Here is a 24,603-nt window from a genome sequence, read left to right as displayed (position 1 = left end):
TATAGGTATATAATATATAGAATAAAATATAAGAGTCATCACTAGTTGACAATAACAACTTGATGATGGTCTTAACTCTGTTATATTATATTTTCATAAAAATTTTATTTATATAAAGTAATGACTTCATTATTTTTATCTCTTAACTAATATATAGTTTTTTTAAAATTTTATCTTATAAATAAATATTTTTAAATAAATTTTATATATTGTATTTATATATGTTATTTGTTATATTATAATACAATTGTTTGTTAGTTTTCAAATGATGATCCACGTCATTTAACCACATAAAATTCATACTTTAGTAGTAAGTAACATATTGTAATAATTATTTATTAATTTTAAAGTAATAAGTATGTTTTGTACGTGAATTTAATAAATTAATATTTTACTTTTCCTAGATTAATTAAACAATTATTCGCAATGGAGCGCATTGAATCGAAAAATTCTTTAATTGGAAGTCAGGGTGTTCAACAAATGCACTTGTCAGTAATTAAACCACAACCCGATTCGAATAATTCTTCAATCATAAATGCTGAAAGTACAACTAATCATTCTATTGAAAATAATGATGATAAAAGATTTCATTTGAATCACGAAGATACTGTCATTGATATTGATGGTAAGCAAAAATATTACTTTTTTTTTATTTACTGATTTTTAAATTATAAGTTACAACAACAATTGTATTGATACTTTATCTAGGTCGATGCTATTTACTCTTACTTTTAAAATATTATTTAAAGTAACCAGAATTTGTTTTCAAAACTTTTTCGTTCCCGCTATTACTGTAATTGAACATAATCCCGACAAAAATGATTATATTTAATCATATATAATTACATACACAGTTTTATATTATAAGATCTAATCATATTTGACGAGAATTAGCTTATATAAATTTATAGATGTTTAGATCTAATTAAACTTGAGTGATAATCCTATATACACTAGTCACAAAAATTAAGGTATGTTACGAAAATTATCAACCTAAAGATTTGAACGTTTTTTGCGGAACGAAAATATAAAAATTTTTGTAATTTGACTGCTCAAGGGATAGTTACCCACGTTTAGGACCTAGGATTTCCGGCTCACATACCATTATCTATATACAAAACATTTCAGTAATCTAGTCATCAAATAAATTTTTTTACTTTTCAATTTTTTTTTCTAGTTGCGCGAAAAACGTTCCGACCTTGAGGTTCGCAAAAATTCCGAATTTTTAAGTGATTTTCAACATTCTACAACTAAGAGGGAATGATCGTACAGTAAAAAACAAAGAAAAGCGAGATCTACTTCAAGCGTTTAGTTTATTTCAGTTCTGAACTTAAAAACTTTACATCATGCATGGTTTTGGAGCAGTCCTAAAAAAAATCAACGCAAAAAAAATTTCAAAATTTTTACTTGTTTTCAAAACGGTCTATGGGCTTCAAAAAATTTTTTTTCGATCATTTTATCTTAAAACTCTTTTAAGAAAATTATTACCCTTTAAATTACAGCAGTTCAAGATTCGCGCTCAAAAAAGCGTATACTATATGTAGATCTAAAATTAAAGCTAAAAAAGCATATACATTTTTTTTTTCGTTCAACCACTGAGAAATAATTTGAAATGTATATTTCGATCAGCGTTATTGCTTTTACGCACAATGATTATTAATGCCAAAAAAAGATATAAAAAATCGGTCTGTCAGTTGACACTGCGGGCCAGCGCCAAAACTTCCCGCTGCATTCGAGCTACTTGAGCTCGAAATCGTTGTTGAAAATACATTTTTGAGCTCCTCGAGCATCCGAGCTTCTTGGATCAATTCGATTATATTACTTATATCTATGTTATTGCTTATTACATTACCTTGTCTAATATTATTAGCGTTACTATTACCTGTTACTTTATTGCTCAACAGACAGAAAGAAAAAGCTCAGGGTACTGCCCAACTATCTGCTCAATCCTGTCAATACTGATTTTTTCTTACCGTTCTCAATTGTTACCATTAAAAATTCACACATTGCATAACGATAAAATATTATCAACGAGAGCCGACTTTTCATAATAAATTCAATATCTACAAGCATAAAAATCTAGCCAACACAGAACTTACATCCATTCTAATATTTTCATATCCAGTTATACTTATGGTGGAATGTTCTTAAAAACAAAAATAGGTATACAAATTTGATATATATAATTTCTGGAGTGCATTATAAATTATATTTAAATAAACGTTATAAATTGAAAATTCTCCATTATGCACTCTCTAACTTGAAATTAATATCAACAAAGCATAAGCGAAAAATTGTGTGCTGATAGTTGTTAAACTTAGAAAGTTTTTTACGTAAAAAAAATTTGGTGGCCCCGAAAAGGGCCGTTTTCAACCTAAAGTTAGGAAACTTGGGTTTCTATTTGTTGTAGATCATCACCTAGAAAAACAGTCAGCTTTAACTGTAGAATCAAAGTTCCGTCCACCAGTAGACCACAAAAGTCGTTAAAGTCGTGTCGTTCAAAAAAGTCACCAAGGTATATCATATTGTCATAGTCGCGGAAAGGTTTAGTCTCTCCAGTCAGTCGTAGTAAGTTACCTTCGCAATCAATCGCACAGCATTCGACCTCAAAAGTGATTTCCGAATGCTCCGACGTCAGTGGAAGGATACCTAGAGATATCCAGTGTTCGTCGTCTTCGTCGTGGCTAACCTCCACTTTAAATCGCCAGATGTCGTCAACGTGGACACCTGACGAAAACTCCGTAAATAACGGAGTAACCGTACCAGTCTCGTTAGTGTAGAGAAGTTGACTAATGTTCTCTAATTCAAAAGTGCGAACAGTCGTGTACGTTAATTTTTTGTATTCAAAATCCATGACGTTTCACTGTGTCGTTCAATAAACAATCGAAAATTTAAATGACAAGGCTTACAGCGGCAAGTTTCGAGTGTAATGACCTTTACTGACCGTTTGACGGATATACTTTCACCACCCCCTCCACTCAGATCTTACAAATACTCGCAAGGTAAATTTTTTCCCCCACTCTTGAAAATAGACCAATCCTGTCAATACTGATTTTTTCTTACCGTTCTCAATTGTTACCATTAAAAATTTACACATTGCATAACGATAAAATATTATCAACGAGAGCCGACTTTTCATAATAAATTCAATATCTACAAGCATAAAAATCTAGCTAACACAGAACTTACATCCATTCTAATATTTTCATATCCAGTTATACTTATGGTGGAATGTTCTTAAAAATAAAAATAGGTATACAAATTTGATATATATAATTTCTGGAGTGCATTATAAATTATATTTAAATAAACGTTATAAATTGAAAATTCTCCATTATGCACTCTCTAACTTGAAATTAATATCAACAAAGCATAAGCGAAAAATTGTGTGCTGATAGTCGTTAAACTTAAAAAGTTTTTTACGTAAAAAAAATTTGGTGGCCCTGAAAAGGGCCGTTTTCAACCTAAAGTTCGGAAACTTGGGTTTCTATTTGTTGTAGATCATCACCTAGAAAAACAGTCAGCTTTAACTGTAGAATCAAAGTTCCGTCCACCAGTAGACCACAAAAGTCGTTAAAGTCGTGTCGTTCAAAAAAGTCACCAAGGTATATCATATTGTCATAGTCGCGGAAAGGTTTAGTCTCTCCAGTCAGTCGTAGTAAGTTACCATCGCAATCAATCGCACAGCATTCGACCTCAAAAGTGATTTCCGAATGCTCCGACGTCAGTGGAAGGATACCTAGAGATATCCAGTGTTCGTCGTCTTCGTCGTGGCTAACCTCCACTTTAAATCGCCAGATGTCGTCAACGTGGACACCTGACGAAAACTCCGTAAATAACGGAGTAACCGTACCAGTCTCGTTAGTGTAGAGAAGTTGACTAATGTTCTCTAATTCAAAAGTGCGAACAGTCGTGTACTTTAATTTTTTGTATTCAAAATCCATGACGTTTCACTGTGTCGTTCAATAAACAATCGAAAATTTAAATGACGAGGCTTACAGCGTCAAGTTTCGAGCGTAATGACCTTTGACGGATATACTTTTACCACCCCCTCCACTCAGATCTTACAAATACTCGCAAGGTGAATTTTTACCCCCACTCTTGAAAATAGACCAATCCTGTCAATACTGATTTTTTCTTACTGTTCTCAATTGTTTCCATTAAAAATTCACACATTGCATAACGATAAAATATTATCAACGAGAGCCGACTTTTCATAATAAATCCAATATCTACAAGCATAAAAATCTAGCCAACACAGAACTTACATCCATTCTAATATTTTCATATCCAGTTATACTTATGGTGGAATGTTCTCAAAAATAAAAATAGGTATACAAATTTGATATATATAATTTCTGGAGTGCATTATAAATTATATTTAAATAAACGTTATAAATTAAAAATTCTCCATTATGCATTCTCTAACTTAAAATTAATATCAACAAAGCATAAGCGAAAAATTGTGTGCTGATAGTTGTTAAACTTAGAAAGTTTTTCACGTAAAAAAAATTTGGTGGCCCTGAAAAGGGCCGTTTTCAACCTTAAGTTCGGAAACTTGGGTTTCTATTTGTTGTAGATCATCACCTAGAAAAACAGTCAGCTTTAACTGTAGAATCAAAGTTCCGTCCACCAGTAGACCACAAAAGTCGTTAAAGTCGTGTCGTTCAAAGAAGTCACCAAGGTATATCATATTGTCATAGTCGCGGAAAGGTTTAGTCTCTCCAGTCAGTCGTAGTAAGTTACCTTCGCAATCAATCGCACAGCATTCGACCTCAAAAGTGATTTCCGAATGCTCCGACGTCAGTGGAAGGATACCTAGAGATATCCAGTGTTCGTCGTCTTCGTCGTGGCTAACCTCAACTTTAAATCGCCAGATGTCGTCAACGTTGACACCTGACGAAAACTCCGTGAATAACGGAGTAACCGTACCAGTCTCATTAGTGTAGAGAAGTTGACTAATGTTCTCTAATTCAAAAGTGCGAACAGTCGTGTACGTTAAATTTTTGTATTCAAAATCCATGACGTTTCACTGAGTCGTACAATAAACAATCGAAAATTTGAATGACGAGGCTTACAGCGTCAAGTTTCGGGCGTAATGACCTTTGACGGATATACTTTCACCACCCCCTTCACTCAGATCTTACAAATACTCGCAAGGTGAATTTTTACCCCCACTCTTGAAAATAGACCAATCCTGTCAATACTGATTTTTTCTTACCGTTCTCAATTGTTACCATTAAAAATTCACACATTGCATAACGATGAAATATTATCAACGAGAGCCGACTTTTCATAATAAGTCCAATATCTACAAGCATAAAAATCTAGCCAACACAGAACTTACATCCATTCTAATATTTTCATATCCAGTTATACTTATGGTGGAATGTTCTTAAAAATAAAAATATGTATACAAATTTGATATATATAATTTCTGGAGTGCATTATAAATTATATTTAAATAAACGTTATAAATTAAAAATTCTCCATTATGCATTCTCTAACTTAAAATTAATATCAACAAAGCATAAGCGAAAAATTGTGTGCTGATAGTTGTTAAACTTAGAAAGTTTTTCACGTAAAAAAAATTTGGTGGCCCTGAAAAGGGCCGTTTTCAACCTTAAGTTCGGAAACTTGGGTTTCTATTTGTTGTAGATCATCACCTAGAAAAACAGTCAGCTTTAACTGTAGAATCAAAGTTCCGTCCACCAGTAGACCACAAAAGTCGTTAAAGTCGTGTCGTTCAAAGAAGTCACCAAGGTATATCATATTGTCATAGTCGCGGAAAGGTTTAGTCTCTCCAGTCAGTCGTAGTAAGTTACCTTCGCAATCAATCGCACAGCATTCGACCTCAAAAGTGATTTCCGAATGCTCCGACGTCAGTGGAAGGATACCTAGAGATATCCAGTGTTCGTCGTCTTCGTCGTGGCTAACCTCCACTTTAAATCGCCAGATGTCGTCAACGTGGACACCTGACGAAAACTCCGTAAATAACGGAGTAACCGTACCAGTCTCGTTAGTGTAGAGAAGTTGACTAATGTTCTCTAATTCAAAAGTGCGAACAGTCGTGTACGTTAATTTTTTGTATTCAAAATCCATGACGTTTCACTGTGTCGTTCAATAAACAATCGAAAATTTAAATGACAAGGCTTACAGCGGCAAGTTTCGAGCGTAATGACCTTTACTGACCGTTTGACGGATATACTTTCACCCCCCCCCCTCCACTCAGATCTTACAAATACTCGCAAGGTGAATTTTTACCCCCACTCTTGAAAATAGACCAATCCTGTCAATACTGATTTTTTCTTACCGTTCTCAATTGTTACCATTAAAAATTTACACATTGCATAACGATAAAATATTATCAACGAGAGCCGACTTTTCATAATAAATTCAATATCTACAAGCATAAAAATCTAGCCAACACAGAACTTACATCCATTCTAATATTTTCATATCCAGTTATACTTATGGTGGAATGTTCTTAAAAATAAAAATAGGTATACAAATTTGATATATATAATTTCTGGAGTGCATTATAAATTATATTTAAATAAACGTTATAAATTGAAAATTCTCCATTATGCACTCTCTAACTTGAAATTAATATCAACAAAGCATAAGCGAAAAATTGTGTGCTGATAGTTGTTAAACTTAGAAAGTTTTTTACGTAAAAAAATTTTGGTGGCCCTGAAAAGGGCCGTTTTCAACCTAAAGTTCGGAAACTTGGGTTTCTATTTGTTGTAGATCATCACCTAGAAAAACAATCAGCTTTAACTGTAGAATCAAAGTTCCGTCCACCAGTAGACCACAAAAGTCGTTAAAGTCGTGTCGTTCAAAAAAGTCACCAAGGTATATCATATTGTCATAGTCGCGGAAAGGTTTAGTCTCTCCAGTCAGTCGTAGTAAGTTACCTTCGCAATCAATCGCACAGCATTCGACCTCAAAAGTGATTTCCGAATGCTCCGACGTCAGTGGAAGGATACCTAGAGATATCCAGTGTTCGTCGTCTTCGTCGTGGCTAACCTCCACTTTAAATCGCCAGATGTCGTCAACCTGGACACCTGACGAAAACTCCGTGAATAACGGAGTAACCGTACCAGTCTCATTAGTGTAGAGAAGTTGACTAATGTTCTCTAATTCAAAAGTGCGAACAGTCGTGTACGTTAAATTTTTGTATTCAAAATCCATGACGTTTCACTGAGTCGTACAATAAACAATCGAAAATTTGAATGACGAGGCTTACAGCGTCAAGTTTCGGGCGTAATGACATTTGACGGATATACTTTCACCACCCCCTCCACTCAGATCTTACAAATACTCGCAAGGTGAATTTTTACCCCCACTCTTGAAAATAGACCAATCCTGTCAATACTGATTTTTTCTTACCGTTCTCAATTGTTACCATTAAAAATTCACACATTGCATAACGATAAAATATTATCAACGAGAGCCGACTTTTCATAATAAATTCAATATCTACAAGCATAAAAATCTAGCCAACACAGAACTTACATCCATTCTAATATTTTCATATCCAGTTATACTTATGGTGGAATGTTCTTAAAAATAAAAATAGGTATACAAATTTGATATATATAATTTCTGGAGTGCATTATAAATTATATTTAAATAAACGTTATAAATTGAAAATTCTCCATTATGCACTCTCTAACTTGAAATTAATATCAACAAAGCATAAGCGAAAAATTGTGTGCTGATAGTTGTTAAACTTAGAAAGTTTTTTACGTAAAAAAAATTTGGTGGCCCCGAAAAGGGCCGTTTTCAACCTAAAGTTAGGAAACTTGGGTTTCTATTTGTTGTAGATCATCACCTAGAAAAACAGTCAGCTTTAACTGTAGAATCAAAGTTCCGTCCACCAGTAGACCACAAAAGTCGTTAAAGTCGTGTCGTTCAAAAAAGTCACCAAGGTATATCATATTGTCATAGTCGCGGAAAGGTTTAGTCTCTCCAGTCAGTCGTAAAAACGCGGATTTGTAACCTGCCATTTATAGGCACTAAATGTAGTAAATTCCAAATATCTGTCACAAAAACTAATGTATTTATCTAGTACAATCGAGTCTAAGACGCTCGTGTGTTGGTACCCTCGCCTTCGGCTCGGGCACCAATCTTCGCACTCGCATCTTAAACACGATCGCACTCGATAGATAAACTACTATTTTATTTTTTTGTTATTTAATTAATGAAAGTTTTTTTCTGAATTTTAATTTCGCAATCTTTTACAGAAAATTCTTTTTTTCCGCAAAAAATTTTTAATTTAACATGCTCATAAAGTGAAAGAAAAAAAAGTTATCAAGCTTTCACGGTTTAAAATAATTAAAAACCGTGACGATTAACTTTTTTATTTTTATCTGTGTCAATCAGTCAATAAAATAGATTCTCTGTAAAAGATTGCAAATTAAAATTAAATAACAAAAAATTCCACCAATCAAATAACAATAATATGAAATCAATAATTATACATAAAAAAAAATTATTTTTTTTGAACTGTGAAGGCTCGTAACTTTTTTTGTATTATAGTTACGAACATGACTATTGTGGATATTTTGTAGTGAATTTGATTTCCTATAAGGGTATGAAAGTTAAAATTGGAAAAAAATATTTTTTCCTTGATATTTCCCCGAAAAACTAATAAATTTTTGTTACACGTATTTTTAAATGGAAAATGAACTAGTAAACCGCCAGCTTAATTTTTGAGATATCAGCTGATTTTTTAGGAGGGTTTTTTTTTAGATCCCAAAGAAAGTTTTACGACTAAGACCCAAAGAGGAAATAATTTTTTTTTTTTAACACCCTTATATACAGTGCGAAAAATTCTCATTAAATTTTACTATGGGTGCATTGTAACCCCGGACCATAAGAAAACTGGTACAAAATTTACAAGTTTCTCATAGTAAACGTATGCGCACAGGTCCCAATCGTGTCGTCTGCGCATACTGTTTACTATGGAACACTTTTGAATTTTGTACCAGTTTTCTATGGTCCGGTGTTACAATGCACCCATAGTAAAATTTGTTGGAAATTTTTCACAGTGTATATTATTTGTGGTCGTAGGAGGACTATAATTTTACAACAAAATAAATAAGAAAATTAATTAAAATTTAATAATCTTTATCATTACGAAATCAATTACTTAATTATTGAAATTATTTTAATATTAATATAGTGCAAGTGACACAGAGCTTTTTTATTGACTGAAAATTTTAAAACTTTGTCTTTGATTGAGAATTATCTTTATAAGGTTTCATGACATCCATTATACTTTTATCAAATTAAAGTTTTACGTTATACATAACAAGTGATAACATATTTTTTTTAATTTTTCATTACGGTCTAGTTTATTAAAATGAAAAAAAATGCCTGCGTACTCTAGAAATAGACGCTCAGTGATAAAAGTAAAAGGTGTAATAATAATCAATGTTAATATTATTTAATTTGTAACAATATGTTGTAATTGATGCTGATAATTGTTTAAAATTACAGAAAATACATATGGAACGGAGAGTGATACAGAAGATAGTAGTTATACAAATTTAGATGTAAACAATTTAAATGTAAAAAATTTTAATGTAAGAAAGTGCAGACCATTCGGACATAATTTAGACTATGATGCGACTATTGATGACAGATTACCTGAGACAGTTTCTCTATTGACAACTCCAGATGGTGGAAAAGTTTACTTAGTTGGAACAGCACATTTCAGTGAAGAAAGTCAAAACGATGTATCTATGGTTAGTAGTGTTTATATTAATTTATTTTTAAAATATATTTTATAACATAATTTAATATATTTTCTCAGATTATTCAAGCAGTTCAACCCCATATTGTAATGATTGAATTATGTGATGCTCGTGTTCATATTTTACAGCTAGATGAAGAAACTGTTCTTAAAGAAGCTGAAAATTTAAATATGCGTATGTTATTCTAATTTTTCATTTATTTTAATTAGGTTATTTAATGATATTTATAGTTCAAGCGTAATCATAAATTTATGATAAAAAACCGCAACAGTGAAATCGCGTTGTAAGTTGGGAAGTTGTAGGAGTTGTAGGAGACATTTTCGGATGTCCTCAATCTTGTAATTCTCAAGGGTCTTTTAGCATTTACGTATATCCATGAATTATCACTAAGCTAATGTATGTACTGTAAAAAATTGGGAGTGAATTCTGAGTGATTACGGATTTTATATAAATCCGCATTTACTCCGTCACTCGGAGTTTCGAAGTTCTTTAAAAAAATCATACCGCATATGGAGTAAAGAGGAAGTTTGTTTTTTCATCAGAGTGACCGAAGTGGTCTAGAATTTATTTTCATCCGCATTGGCTCCGATTCAGAATTTAAATATTGAAATAAACTCTCCTTCGGAGTAAATTTCACTCTGAGGAAATCTAATAAATAAACAGTCATCCACGCCGAATGCACTCCGGATTTAATCCGCGTTTACTCCGTAAATTTTTTACAGTTTGTAAATGTAGGAAAATTTGTTACCCTAATCAAAATTTAATCCTTAAATTACACACATCTGCAAAATATCGTATGTGTCATGCGGTGACATTTGATCCTAGCATGCAAAAATGAACCAGAGTTTTTAAAATTTTCTTTTTGAGTGAAATCTTTTAAAAAAATTAAAAAATGGTCGGAGTTACCTCCGACATCCGGTGTCATTTAAGGGTTGAATCATTTATATAAATAGCGTTTACCCGGATTACTACCCAAGTCAATTTTATGTATGAATAAACAAACAATTATATATTACTATTCTGATCAATAATTTTTTTTAAACCAATACGATATTATTACAAGCACAGTAGTCGATATATAAAGTATATTGTGTGACAAGGAATGAAACAAGACGATTTCAGACTAGGGTGAAGTTGGCTGCCCGAGCCGTAGGCGATATTATATCGGAATTAAGTAGGAAATTGAATAAAAAAATTCGACACTTTCTATAAGAATTTATAAATTGCACTAGCTGTTTTTTGTGGAAGCGTATATGGATTAAAGGAAGAAAAGATAAAAAAAAATACTCAATTCAAAATTGAATCAAATTTTTATATGTTCCAGTATATTCTTATAAAATCGATACACGTATATTCATTAGAATTTATGAGACTAATTAATAAAATAATATTCATTTACTTATTCTTGCAAAAATATAATCTAATAGTAGAAACATTATTTTGTAATTTAAATATTATTTTTTTCTATAAGTTTTTATAAATTTTTTATCGGAAAGCAAAAAAGAATTCTTACACGGAGAGAAATGTATGGTACTTATCGCCATACTCTTATTACAGTATTGCAGCAAGTACCATAAGTATGGCGTTATTCACCATACTGTATAGTACAGAAAATTTTGCGTAGCTTACATGTCTGTATAGCAGAATTGACCAGACAAGTATGGGCTTGAGGCCCATACTACATTGAAGAAACGGCAACGCCACTAAGGCATTCTGCAATAGATCTTTGTGCGGTAGTCAATACACTATCGGATTACTTCCCATACCGCATAGATGTAGCGGCAATTCTCCGTCGATAAATAGATAAAAATTTATTTATGTAAACAAGTGTATGTATCATTGTGTATGTTAGGAAATAATTGTTATTCAAAATATATGTGAATTGTTAATTGTGTTTTTTTAAACCATTCATTCATAAACCAAAAATTTATAAAAAATAATGTATGTTAAAATATAAAAAAAATATACTTTTCATATAAAAAAATTTATTAAAAATACATAAAAAATATATAAATATGTATGAAAATATATTTTAAATAGCTAACTTTTGGCCGATTTTCGTATATATTTTTAATATATTAAAAATAGATCTTAAAGTACATAAAAATTATCGTTATGAAAATATAAAAAACATATATCGAAATAAATTTTTTTATATAAATTTTATATATTTTTTTTCCGAGGTTGTTGGTTGCAATAAAAATATAATTTATATATATATTTTTAACATTTCCATAATTTTATTTTTTTATATTTCAAATATATTGTAAATATATTTTTTTAATATTTATTAATATTATGTATAATTTTTTTATATTTTTATATATGTATTTTTAATATATTCTAAGATAAATTTTTAACATATTTAAAATATTTAAAAAATATATGAAAATCGGCCAAAGGTTAGCTATTGAAAATATATTTTTTATATGTTTATATATTTTTAATACATTTTTTTTTGTATGAAAAGTATATTTTTTTATAAATTTTCTTCATGGGGGATATAACCTATTTTTTGAATCAAATAAACTTTGGTAATATTACAATATTAGTATAAGTAACTTCACAATATTGAGTAGCGTTATCTACCAGAAGCATTATGGATACCGCCAAGCAGTATGGGCTTGACGCCCATACTGACATAGGCTCATCCGCAATGACTATCGTGAATGTTACCATTTCCGTGATGGTCAAATCATCTATACTTACAATTTTTAAGCGAATGAAAAAATCCTTGTTACCATACAGTATGATCCAAACGACCATACAGTATAGTAGTATCCGCGAAAAATTTCTCTCCGTGTATCAGGTCGATTCATTCATAGAAAAATTTTACAGAATTTTATATAAGTATTAATTAGAACTTATTGAATTGTTTAATACTGGGTAGTTACGTGCATGTAGTCATGGAAGTGTTTTTTTTTTTTTTTTCTTAATAGAGATGTGACAAGATAGTAATGTCATTTGATGAAGATCTAATTGGTTAAAGATAGATTTTGATAAAAACATGATGGTAGAGTTGATCCGGGTAGTTTTAATTTTGGTATACCCTGATACTAGAGACTCTCATGTGCCTAATATTAAATTTATGGCCAAGTGTGGATAAATAACCAGCTGTGACATCTAATTGATAGTTAATAATTACATAATTAGATATTTTGTAATTCCTATGTATGTATACTAGGGTGTTAAATGTCTTTTTTTTTTTTTTTTTTTTTTTTTTTTTCAAGCCGTATTGTCTTAAAAATCAGTCTCTGGTATAGAAAAAATCCTCCCAAAAGAGCAGCTCGTAATCTTAATTCTGCTAAGATTTCAACGAATATTCATTTTCCCATTTGAATTACAGGCGAAAAACATTGTTTTTTGTTTTTTATAAATAAAAGTACTGAAAAATTAGTTTTTTTAAACCGAAGTATACAGTCTTGTAGGAAATTGAATTTTCTTAAAAAAAGTGACTGTTTTCTTCGTACAATTAACAGAAAAAAAGGTTTGAAAGTTTGAAACAATATTGAATTGAAAAACTTGACGTATAGATAGTTGTAAAGCTACTTTCCGGGTTTTACTATATGTAAAGTAAGAGATCCAGTACCCGATCACTCATGTATTTCTATATCTATATTTACTAAATTTTACTAAATATATATATATATATATATAAATATATATATATACACAAATATATGAAGTGATCGAGTACTAGCTCCCTGATCGGGTTCTAGGTCTTTTACCTTATATATTTAAATGGTGAATCTATATATTATGCTTAATCAATCAGATGTTTTAAGAAGATTTTTAAAATTTACTTATTTTCCATATAAATTTCAGTAGTGAAATATTTTTCTTTAAAAATAAAAATTTTTTACTTTCGCTTTTTTTTTTTAATTAAAAAAAAATTCTGTTTTGAAAGTAAGAAACATTTTTTTTCACGTGTTAAAAAAAAATTCACTGATGGCATTAGCTCATATGAAAAAATTTTAATTTCTGTCAAAAAACAGTGTAATATAATGTGACGTTCTGGCTTTAGTTATATATTATATATAAATAAAAATTTTAGATTTTTTTTTTTTTTTTTTTTTTTTTTAAATCTTGAATTATATATTTGCCACGCCGGGCGAACAAACGGTTCGACACTTCTTAGAATTATAAATAAATTAATAAATCGTTACTTTGTTGGTGAGATTATTTCTTTTCACCGCGAACAATGTAACGGAAATCTCTTGCGATAAGAGAATCGCCGTGGCTCGCGGATAGTCTAAACAGATGACGATCCATGAGATCCGGACCACGATGATTCTCTCATAGGAAACCTGAGATGCAATGTTAACACTTTGATGAATATAATTACCAACGAAGAACAACACCAAGTCAGTCGATCGCGAGATCTAAGGGAATCGGGAACTCTAATCAAAATTGATGATAATTTGGCCCTGCCGCTTTGTTCGTGTTTTTGAGCAATAAAAGCTGTCACTCCACGTACGTAGTAGTTATCATTAAAAACCACCTTTACATTGGGGAACGCTGATACCAGCGGTCTCACCTCCTGCTTTGCTATTAGTAATGCTGACACCGGCGACCTAGTACTCTACCTGCGCGCTGTTACCGGCTGTACAGGTAATCCCTAAGCCTCATCCCGATCTTATGCCAAAAAAGAAACGAGGGGGCAAAAAGGCCCAATTACACCAGATTATTCGAACGATCCATGAGGATCTCGGTCACTCAAGTGACCAACGTTCCCGCCTAGCGATCGTTACCGAGGAAGTCCTCCTCGATCCGGTGAAGTTGGCCATTCGAAATCAGGTTGGTGAGTTACCAAATTCGGATATCGCGTTATTCTAGTTAAGTAAAGTTCGTGAGCTTTCAAGCTCTGGTGGTTTGATCGACCAACTAGAATCACTTGCCCTTACGCAAGAACCGACTCTTCAAACCTCGTCCTGTTCGCACCCAGGGGAGGCATCAAGGGAAAACACGGTCTTTTGGACCAGCATCATTAAAGGTTCGCAGTTGATTCCTGTGGACGTTCCATCCGTCCATCCACCGAGCGGGAGCATCCCGTTTCACGATCCTCACTACGGGTACTATTCAGAGGCCTATTTCAAGGCACTATTCCACTGGCAAGGACGAGTACGCACCAGTAGAGGCAAAGAAGTTACTTAAAAAAGGGATTATTTGGGCCGAATTATGGGGCCCATAATCTCCACCATAGTAAGTCCATAAAATTTACTATACTTAAAATAAAGGAAAGTCAACAGCTAACGCACCTGGGGTCTATCGATACCCTAACGACGTCAATCTGGTAATTTTAAATTTTTCTCTCTTATAAATGGAGGAGCCAGAATGTATACCAATAATAAAAACATTAAGTTATACTATTATAGTTTAAAGCTTTATAACTTTTTTTCTGTTAATTGTACGAAGAAAATACTTAGTTACTTTTTTGTAGAGTATTCAATTTCCTACAAGACTATTATATTATGTACTTCGATTTTCGAAAAAAAATTTTTTCAATACTTCTATTTTTAAAAAACAAAAAAAAATTTTTTTACATGGAATTTAAATAGGAAAATGAATATTTGTTGAGCTCTTTTTTCGAAACGCCCTAATGTATACATCTTAATTCACTAAATATATTTTTTAATTAGATATTAGAGTCTCATCCATAACTATAATTATTTATCAATTATTTTTAGATATATGGACATTAATTTAATTAATGCTAAATTTTCTATATGTTTGACGTTTCGTCAATTTATATTGAAGTTCATATTATTAGTGATTTATGACTATTAGTGAATGTACTGTTTATTTATTTACAATTGATGTTTACCACTAAGTACTTAATAAACTCACAATAAAATGACGAAACGTCGTATATTTAGAAAAATCAACATTAATTAAATCATTGTCTACACACCTAGAAACAATTAAAAAATATTTTTTAATAATATCTTATATTCATTACAGAAAAAATTCGTATGATAATACAACGAAATGGTATCTTCAATGGTATAATTTATGTGCTATTACTAAATATGTCAGCTCATATGACTAAACAATTAGGAATGGCGCCAGGAGGCGAATTTCGACGTGCTTTTTCTGAGGTAATATCATAAGTAATTTAAATTTATACAATGTCGGCTGTTAACATTTTTAAAAATGAAAAATCGAAAAGTTAACATTTTTTTCAACTTACTAGTAGAAAGTACAAATTAAAAAAATAATCAGAAAAACGGTTTACCTTACGGGACAAACCTAAAACTTCCCGCTATTTTCGAGCTTTCTAAGCTTGATAACATTATAACTTGTAAATGTTCGAGTTTAAAAAACTGTAAGACCGAAAATACAATACATTTCACTGAAAAAAAAAAAAAAAAAAAAAAAAAAAAAAAAAAAATTATGTACGATGATATTTTTGGAACGAATCAACCGATTCGAGCTTACATGGCGGCAATTGAAAGAGATCATTAAGTCTTGGAACTGATTACATTTTGAGACTAATCGGACAAGTGGTTTATGAGTTATATACAGAAAAAACCTAAAAAAAAAATTTTTTTAATTTTTATTTTTCGTATGACGCGTAAGCTACTCGACCGATCGACTTCAAAATCTAATCAGTTCTGTTAATAACTTTTTTTTTTTTTTAATTTTCAATTTTTTAGCGGGAAGTTAAAAAATTGTACCCAAGTAGCACATTCGCTTTTGAGACATCTATAAGACATCAGTTTTTAGACTACTTTTTAGCATATCGATAAGGCACCAATATGTTGACAAAATGATCAGAAATTTATGTTACCGAAAAAATATCTACTTTAAAGACTTAACACAAGTGACGACAAAAAGTAAATTACAAATAGTGGTAAAATAAGTCATCCAAATGATTTTTTAATTGAAATAAGACTGAAAAAATAATACATCTCAGCTCTGTCTCCGGAATCAAAATTTGCATGTCATATTTATACCAAAAAAGGTGACTTTGAGACAAAAAAAAACTTGTCTTATCCTTTTAAAAGACATCTTAAAGTTGACTCTGTGCTACTCGGGTAAGATTATTTTTTGTAAACTCAATCAATCAAATAATTGATGCAGTAATAGTTCAACTAACAATTTTATTGCACTGCAAATGATATGAACCGATGTGTGTTTTCTCAAGATACCTCCTCTCTACATTTCTTACAGTTATCTATTGCATGCGCTGCACGTTTTTCGTTTTAAATCTTACAAGTATTTTCACAGCTATTAAAAATTCCCAATTATAAATTTTCAGGACTATCTTATATAAGAAGTTTGGAATCTGTATGTGGTTTTAAATCTTCATGAAGCTCAGAAAAATTATTTTATACTTTTTAGTCCGTTTTAAAAACGTGGTATATCAAAAACTCTTTTTTATTTCGATAATTATTTTCTGCTTTTCAGTACTGTGTGTGTGAAATTTTGAAATTGATTTTAAACACCTTCATAAGATAATAACAGAAACATGTGACAAATTTCAGGCTTATTTCAGTTTTTTCGCCTGATCATGTCTGAAATAGAAAATCGTTATATCTATCTTCCAATTATATATCAAACTATTTAAGTATTGTTCCTTATTAAAAAAAGTGATTCAAAATGATTTGTAATGTTAAATGTCTATAAGAAGGGCGATTGAAGAGTATTCAAAGTATTAAAAAGTATTTAAAATTTTTTTTTCTAATCACTTTAAATCGCTTCTTTTAATAGGGAGTTTTACTGAAAAATAAAATTAAGAAGAAAGTAAAAATCATTTTTTATAAGACTTCTATACTTAAAAATATTAAAACAAATTAAAGCCAAATCCTTATTAGTTAAAATATTTAAGTTCATATCTCTATTTATGATGCTGGAAGTCTTAGTCGGGTCGCATTCCTTCCATCTTCTTTATTGCATCTTCATGACATGGTGTTTATTTATCTGTCATTCAGTTGCGAGCTATATTTTTGAATATAGCTCATCCAGAAGTTGAATTTGTATTGATTTTAAAAATTTGTACCGAACAAATAAACGAATATGAATTTTTTATTTTATTACATACCTCAAGCGCGAAAGCGCTGAGGGTGCTTTATGAACAGTTTTTTTTTATTCGACTATTTTACTCACATAAAAATCTTTCTACACTATTTTAATTACCCCAAGATAAGCAAAATTGTACACTAGCATGTAGAGAATTTATTAAGGAACAATTTGAACCTCATATTAAGTCAATTCATTATTTTATTAATTTAAAATAAATTATCTTAACTCAAGAAACCAGTGCTGTCAATTGTTACGTATGAAACTTCGTAAACACGATAACTCCCGATAGACACCATTAATCGGCCTAACTTTTTTTTTATTGTCTTTGTAGTTTTTATCACAAGAACCCTTATGAAAATTACTATCTGAATCCTTTTGGTTTAATTGTAATTAATTAAAGACGTAAAACTGATTATTCCTGAAAAATTTAGCTGCTATTTTTATTGTTGTTATTATTTTTTTCATTGTTTCTCTCTATCAACTACTGATGGCAGCACTAGCGTACCAAAATGTTTGAAAAAAAGAGCAACATTTAAGACAAAAGACGGGATATTAAAAAAAAATGTTAGTAAAAAAATATTAAACTGAAAATAAGACATGAAAAAATCAAATTGATAATTTGTAAGTTGAATAAAAATTCATAATAAAAAAAAATACATTAATATTATATAATAAAAGTAATGATTAAAAATAAAATGAGCGATTGAGGTGTGCATTTTTGGATTTTCCAACATTTATTGTTTTTTCATTTTCTTACATTGTCATCTAATTTTGAGTTATATTCTAAATTTTAAGTCTATATCATCGAAAAGATTGTTTAAAATCAATTACAAATTTCCGCCCGAATAGACATAGATGAAAGCAAGTTAATAAAAACGTGGTAAAATATCAAGTAGATATTTTAAATTTTTTTAATTCTGAGCGACCTCTAAAAGATAGGTTCTCTCACTAAAGTTCATGGGAGCCATTTATTATATATTAGAGACGGAGGAGGGGCGGGGGGGGGGGGGGGGGGGGGCGGTAAAAATGAGGAAATTGTTATAAGTAGTAGCAGCTGATATTCTTAAAAATGACTAATTGCTTACATAATAATTAACTTTTAGGCAAGAAAAATACCAAATTGTTTCGTCCAGCTTGGTGACAGGCCCATTAATGTAACGTTAAAACGTGCATTAGCTTCATTATCATGGTGGCAAGCAATGACATTATTTTGGTGTCTATTAAGGTCAAAAGATCCAATAAGCAAAGAAGACGTCGAACGTTGTAAGCGACGTGATCTGTTAGAAGGATTGTTAGCGGAAATGACTGCTGAATATCCAACTCTCGGAGAAGTATTTGTTAATGAACGAGATAAATATCTGGCTCATTCACTCCAACTATCTGTTAGACCTTTCCAAACATCACAGGGTATGAAGAGTACACGTGCCGTTGGAGTAGTTGGAATTGGTCATCTGCCAGGTATAATTAAATACTGGGGCAAGGTACAGTCATCTGATATCCTACCACTTATGCAGTAAGTTATTATCATTATAATCATGATGAATAAACAAATGAATTTATGATTAATACTAAAAAAATGTATTTTACAGAATACCAACGCAATCTTTATCAAGCAAATTGCTTCGGGTTACTGTTCAAGTATCCTTAGTAGGTGCAGTTATTTACGTAGGTTACAAATTCATACCAATTCCATCGGTACTATCATTTCAATCATTAAAGTCATCGGTTCAGGGACTTTTTAAGGTCAGTGCTAATAAATAGGAATCCACGGAATAAATTTTTTTTTATTCATCAATAATTTCAACCACTTCTAGCAAATAATTACTATCTTTATTATTTACAACCTAATAATAATTAATGTACTTTATTTTATAAACGAAAAATATTTTCTTGTTTTTTAATTATTTTTGTGCTGCTTTTCATCCAAGTATTTCATGACACTCGTCGATATCTGGCTGTAAAAAAAAAAAAAAAAAAAAAAAAAAAAGAAAAAAAAACCCATGAAAAAAAAAAATAACAGGGTAATTATTATGGAGACTGGAACTGGGAAAATGGATGAATATGAGCATCCAATGCTCGATGTGATGTATGTAGTTAATAATATTCCGGGTAAAGGAATTGATATTGAAGACTTTGAATCAGAATTTACAGTTGGTTGTAAATGTAAATCAATATGCACAGAAAATTGTTATTGTATGAAAGAAACAGTCAATTATATAAATTATAAATTCAACGAAGGTATATCGTCCAAATTAATCTTAGAATGTAATTCAATGTGCTCGTGTTTAATTAATTGTCAAAATAGATTAATACAACGTGGGCCGATTGACTGCTTAAAAATAATAAACTCCGGATCTAAAGGTCTCGGTCTATCAACGTCTAAATGTATTGAAAAAAATAAATTTATATGTGAGTATGCGGGTGAAGTTATTGGTATTGATGAAGCTAAGCGTAGAACTGAAGATAATAAAATAAATAAGAAAATGAATTATATTTTAATTGTTTCTGAGTATATTGGTGATAAAAAAATAACAACTTGCATCGATCCGAAATATTTTGGTAATATTGGACGCTATTGTAATCATAGTTGTTCACCAAATGCTAAATTAATTCCTATTAGAGTCGATAATTTAATTCCACATTTATGTTTATTTGCTATCAAAGATATTGATATTGATGAAGAAATAACATTTGATTATTCTGGAGATATTGATAAATCAGCTAAAAATATCAGCGAAACACCATGTTTATGTAAATCATATAATTGTACTGGTTTCTTACCCCATCATCAAATTTAAATAATGTATTTTAATTTTTTATAATTTTTTTTTTTTTTCAAACTATTATTTAAAAAATTATATTTTCGTTAACTTGTTAAAATTAGGTTAAGCATTTGAAAATTTTTAAATGATTAAAATTAAAGACTATTAGTTCATTATTATGAATAATATATTAAGAATAGTTATTATTTAATTTAAAAATTTATGTTTTAAATTTTGTCTTAAACAATTTTTTGTATAATTGACTTTTACGATTTAAATTAAAAACATCGACTCAAAAAATTTTTTATGGATTTATAAATAATTGAATTATTGGTAATTGTGAGCAGTAATAATTTATTAAAAGACAAAACATGTTTGTAATGTACAATATTATTTTCACATACGTATATACATATTTTATTTGTTTTAAGTTTAGCAAATGAAAACCATTGTAATTAATAATTTATTTTCAAAATTAATTAAGGTTGAGACATTGATGATGTATTTCAAATAAAAAATAAAATATAAACAATTGATCGTATACATGTATTATACAACGATATCATTAATGAATAAAACATTGCTAAGAAATATTTTATTTTGAATTAAAAGGAAACTGATTGAAATATCAATAATTTTTAAGATTGATGTAATTAAATTTTAAATATTATATTCTTTTAAATTGAGTAAAATATATTTTTTTTTAATGCTGGTTAAAAGTCGTCAATGAATTAAACTAATTAAAATTTGTTTTTGATAATAAGGATAAATAATATATGTATTGATTATACCATTGAATGTTTTATAATTATTGAAAATAAAATTTATTTCTTATCACAATAAAAAAAAAGTAAATTTCATAATATAACGGCTAATACATTAATAAGCTCTTCAAACTATTTGACTGTTTTTATTTTTATTAACAGATTAATTACAACATAAATATCATTATAGTATACATATATGGATGCATACCAAAAATAAAATAATTACTACTATTAATAATTAAACTATAACTAGTTATGGTACAATTATAAAGTTGTTGATTGTTCATTTGTCGACTCATTACTTTGATAACGGAAACGATAGTAGGCAACTTTCATGCGATCCCAAATATTTTCAAGTGAATCCATAGCTGCTCTTATATCAAGTGTTATGTCCGCCGCTGTAATTTAAATTTATTATCTGGAATTCCTCCCTTTGGTAGCGATAGGAAAATTTTGACTAGTTATTTTGAGGATGCGGACAACTATAAAGAATATAAGGAAGATTTTCACTTCCTATATTCAGTATTTGTTGTAGGTTTTTCGAAGAGTACGAACCCAAACGCTTTCGAGCTTTGTGACGTTGCATTTATAAATTGATCAACAAAGAGAAAAGATATTGAAATTGTCTCTAACTTACCTTTAGATGATTCTTTCTTCTAACACGGCAGGCTTTTATCCCTCCAGGACTTTGCATCTCACTCGGCCTCCTCCTGAAGGATTTGATTGAATGGGCGCAGCTGAGGTTGTAGGATAAAGTCTTATGTGCTACTTTCGAATGAAACTCGCAAGGTTGAAGTTATGATCTCTAGTCCTTTTATTAAACGTTTCAATTTCAATATTTTTTAATTGAACTTCAGTTAGACACTACAACTTTCCAAACTAAATCGACTGGAGATTGGATTATAGATTATATTTATTTTGTATCACTATTCAATCGAACCGAATTTTTAATCTAATTTTAAAATTTATAATAGATAATTTAGATCTAGTTCTTGACTTTTCAATGAAAACGCGGATTCCGACAGTAAAATTAGTTGCTTTTTATAAAGATTTGTATTAAATATCCGCTATTGACTTTTCGACGCAAACGCAGATTGCTGCAATAAGATTCACGAAATTTTCGCGATTTCGTTATTCGCGGTCCGTACACGGAGATAAATTTCCTGTTGCAGCAACACGAAAAAATCCTGTTGTAGCAACAGAATAAATACTGTTGTTGCGACTTAATAGTAAAATATAGTTACACAGTAAAAAATTTTGCGTCATTGCGTCAAAAAACTTAGTGTTAAAAATTTAATAGTTTTATGTGTTTATTTAACATTTATTCTGTTAAATCAACACAAAAAAGTGTTAAATCTTTAACATTAAGTTTTTTGACGCAATGACGCAAAATTTTTTACTGTGTAACTATATTTTTCTATTCAGTCGCAACAACAGTATTTATTCTGTTGCTACAACAGGATTTTTTCGTGTTGCTGCAACGTGCCTGCCTCCTGTTGCAGCAACAGGAAATTTTTTTCCGTGTAGGATTCAAGATTACGAGATCTGATATTCGACTAAGGCCCTGAGCCATGGTGCTCAGGTTAGTTAAAAACTTTCATTGATGTTTGATGGGAGTAAATAAATTGTTGTCAATGGTGGAAAACGACAACAAGTTTTTATTTATTCGTCAATCATTATTGCAAAAATCGTCGCACTACTTTTATACGCATCAATGGTTTTTTGAAGTACATCTTTTCCATATCTATCGATGATTTAATCGTGACGATAAAAGGGCAATTCATGCCTGAAATTTTTTGAATTATTATTATTGATATTTTTAGAAAAATTAATTAAGTGAATGACATCTTTTAAGATCTATTTAAAATACTGAAAAAGATTTCAATAAATATAGTGCTGATAAGATTTTATTTGATATAAATTTTATAGAACTGATCCAGTAAAACATTATTTAAATTTGAAATATATTATTTTAATTAGCATTCAGTAAATTTTTTTTATCGAATTATTAAAGAAGCTCAATATCAATTTATTTTAAATGGTAATTAAACGAAATTAATTAAGTCTTAACAAAATAATATGGTTCTAATTTCTCAGACAATATGTGGAAGTTATTAGTAAATATATGGATATAATTATTATATTTATAAAGGTGTTACACAATGCGGGTGTTATTATTAAATATATAAATATATATATATTAGGGTGTGTCAAAAAAATCAACTAATGATTTTTTCGAATGGCCGTGGAATTCTGTCAGAGGATGTCAAAATAAAGTTTCTGTGAAAATATGAGCTCTTAATATCGATATTTAGAGCTTTAGATAAACTTTTCTCAAATTTCGCATAAATTCCAAGTTATTTACATTTTAATGTTAAGCTCTTATAATCGATCAGAACACTGTTTTTTTTAAGAGCTTGATATTGAAAGGGAAATAACTAGAAAGTTATGGGGAATTTGAAAAAAGTTTATTCAGAATAGTTTGTAGGAAATAAATTCTCTACAAAAAAGATCTCGTGGCATTTTGTGATAAGTCTGATAGTTTCGCCGGAAAATTAAAAAGAACTCGAAATTCATTATAAATTTGACTTCAAGCTCCAATAACTTTTCAACAGACGAATTTATCAAAAAATGGTAAGAAACTTTTTTTGTGGAACAATTAACTCCCGTCAAAAACATATCCTGAGCTCATCTGTACAATGAGCCATTGCCGAGATATAAAATTCCAAGCTTAAAATTTTTTTTTTCCTATGTTATTTAAATGGAAAATAGAAAATTATGATTCGCGACCTCTAAATATCAATATTAAGAGCTCATATGTTCACAGAAACTTTATTTTGACATCCTCTGACGGAATTCCACGGCCATTCGAAAAAAAACAGTCGATTTTTCTGACAAACCTTAATATATATATATATATATATATATATATATATATATATATATATATACTAGGGTGCTTCGTTTAAAACTTTTCAAAAATTCGGGAAGTTGTTGGTTTCGGTCCTATTTTCGAAAATCGAATTTCTAAATTTTGATTTTTTTTTTTGCAATTATCTATAGCTCTGCGGCATTGAAAGATATTAAGTCGCTATTAGACAGAAATTACAGAGGAATCTTTCCTCTAAAAGTGCTTGTAGCTAATTTACGTTTTGTCTGACCTCACTGGTAACAAATCTTAAAGCCAATTTTTTCTGAAATTTCATGGTTTTTTTTTTTATTTTACTCGCCAACCACCAACTTTACAACAAAATCGTAGAGGACTCATTTTATAGAAAATTTGAT

General features: G+C 30.0%; 1 protein-coding gene across 1 annotated transcript; it reads left to right on the top strand.

Annotated features, from left to right (window-relative positions):
• Nucleotides 1-61: 61 nt before the first annotated feature.
• LOC103578729 (traB domain-containing protein) lies at nt 62-19,553 on the top strand. Its single transcript, XM_053742723.1, has 7 exons — nt 62-310; nt 405-625; nt 9,508-9,755; nt 9,824-9,938; nt 15,726-15,862; nt 18,893-19,302; nt 19,379-19,553. The coding sequence occupies exons 2-7, from the start codon at nt 427-429 to the stop codon at nt 19,548-19,550; spliced, it is 1,281 nt and encodes a 426-aa protein (XP_053598698.1). The 5' UTR covers nt 62-310; nt 405-426; the 3' UTR covers nt 19,551-19,553.
• The last annotated feature ends 5,050 nt before the right edge of the window (nt 19,554-24,603 follow it).

The sequence above is a fragment of the Microplitis demolitor genome, chromosome 1 (assembly GCF_026212275.2).
Source record: "Microplitis demolitor isolate Queensland-Clemson2020A chromosome 1, iyMicDemo2.1a, whole genome shotgun sequence".
In the NCBI taxonomy this organism is placed as follows: domain Eukaryota; kingdom Metazoa; phylum Arthropoda; class Insecta; order Hymenoptera; family Braconidae; genus Microplitis; species Microplitis demolitor.
This window is presented reverse-complemented; position numbering and strand designations above follow the sequence as displayed.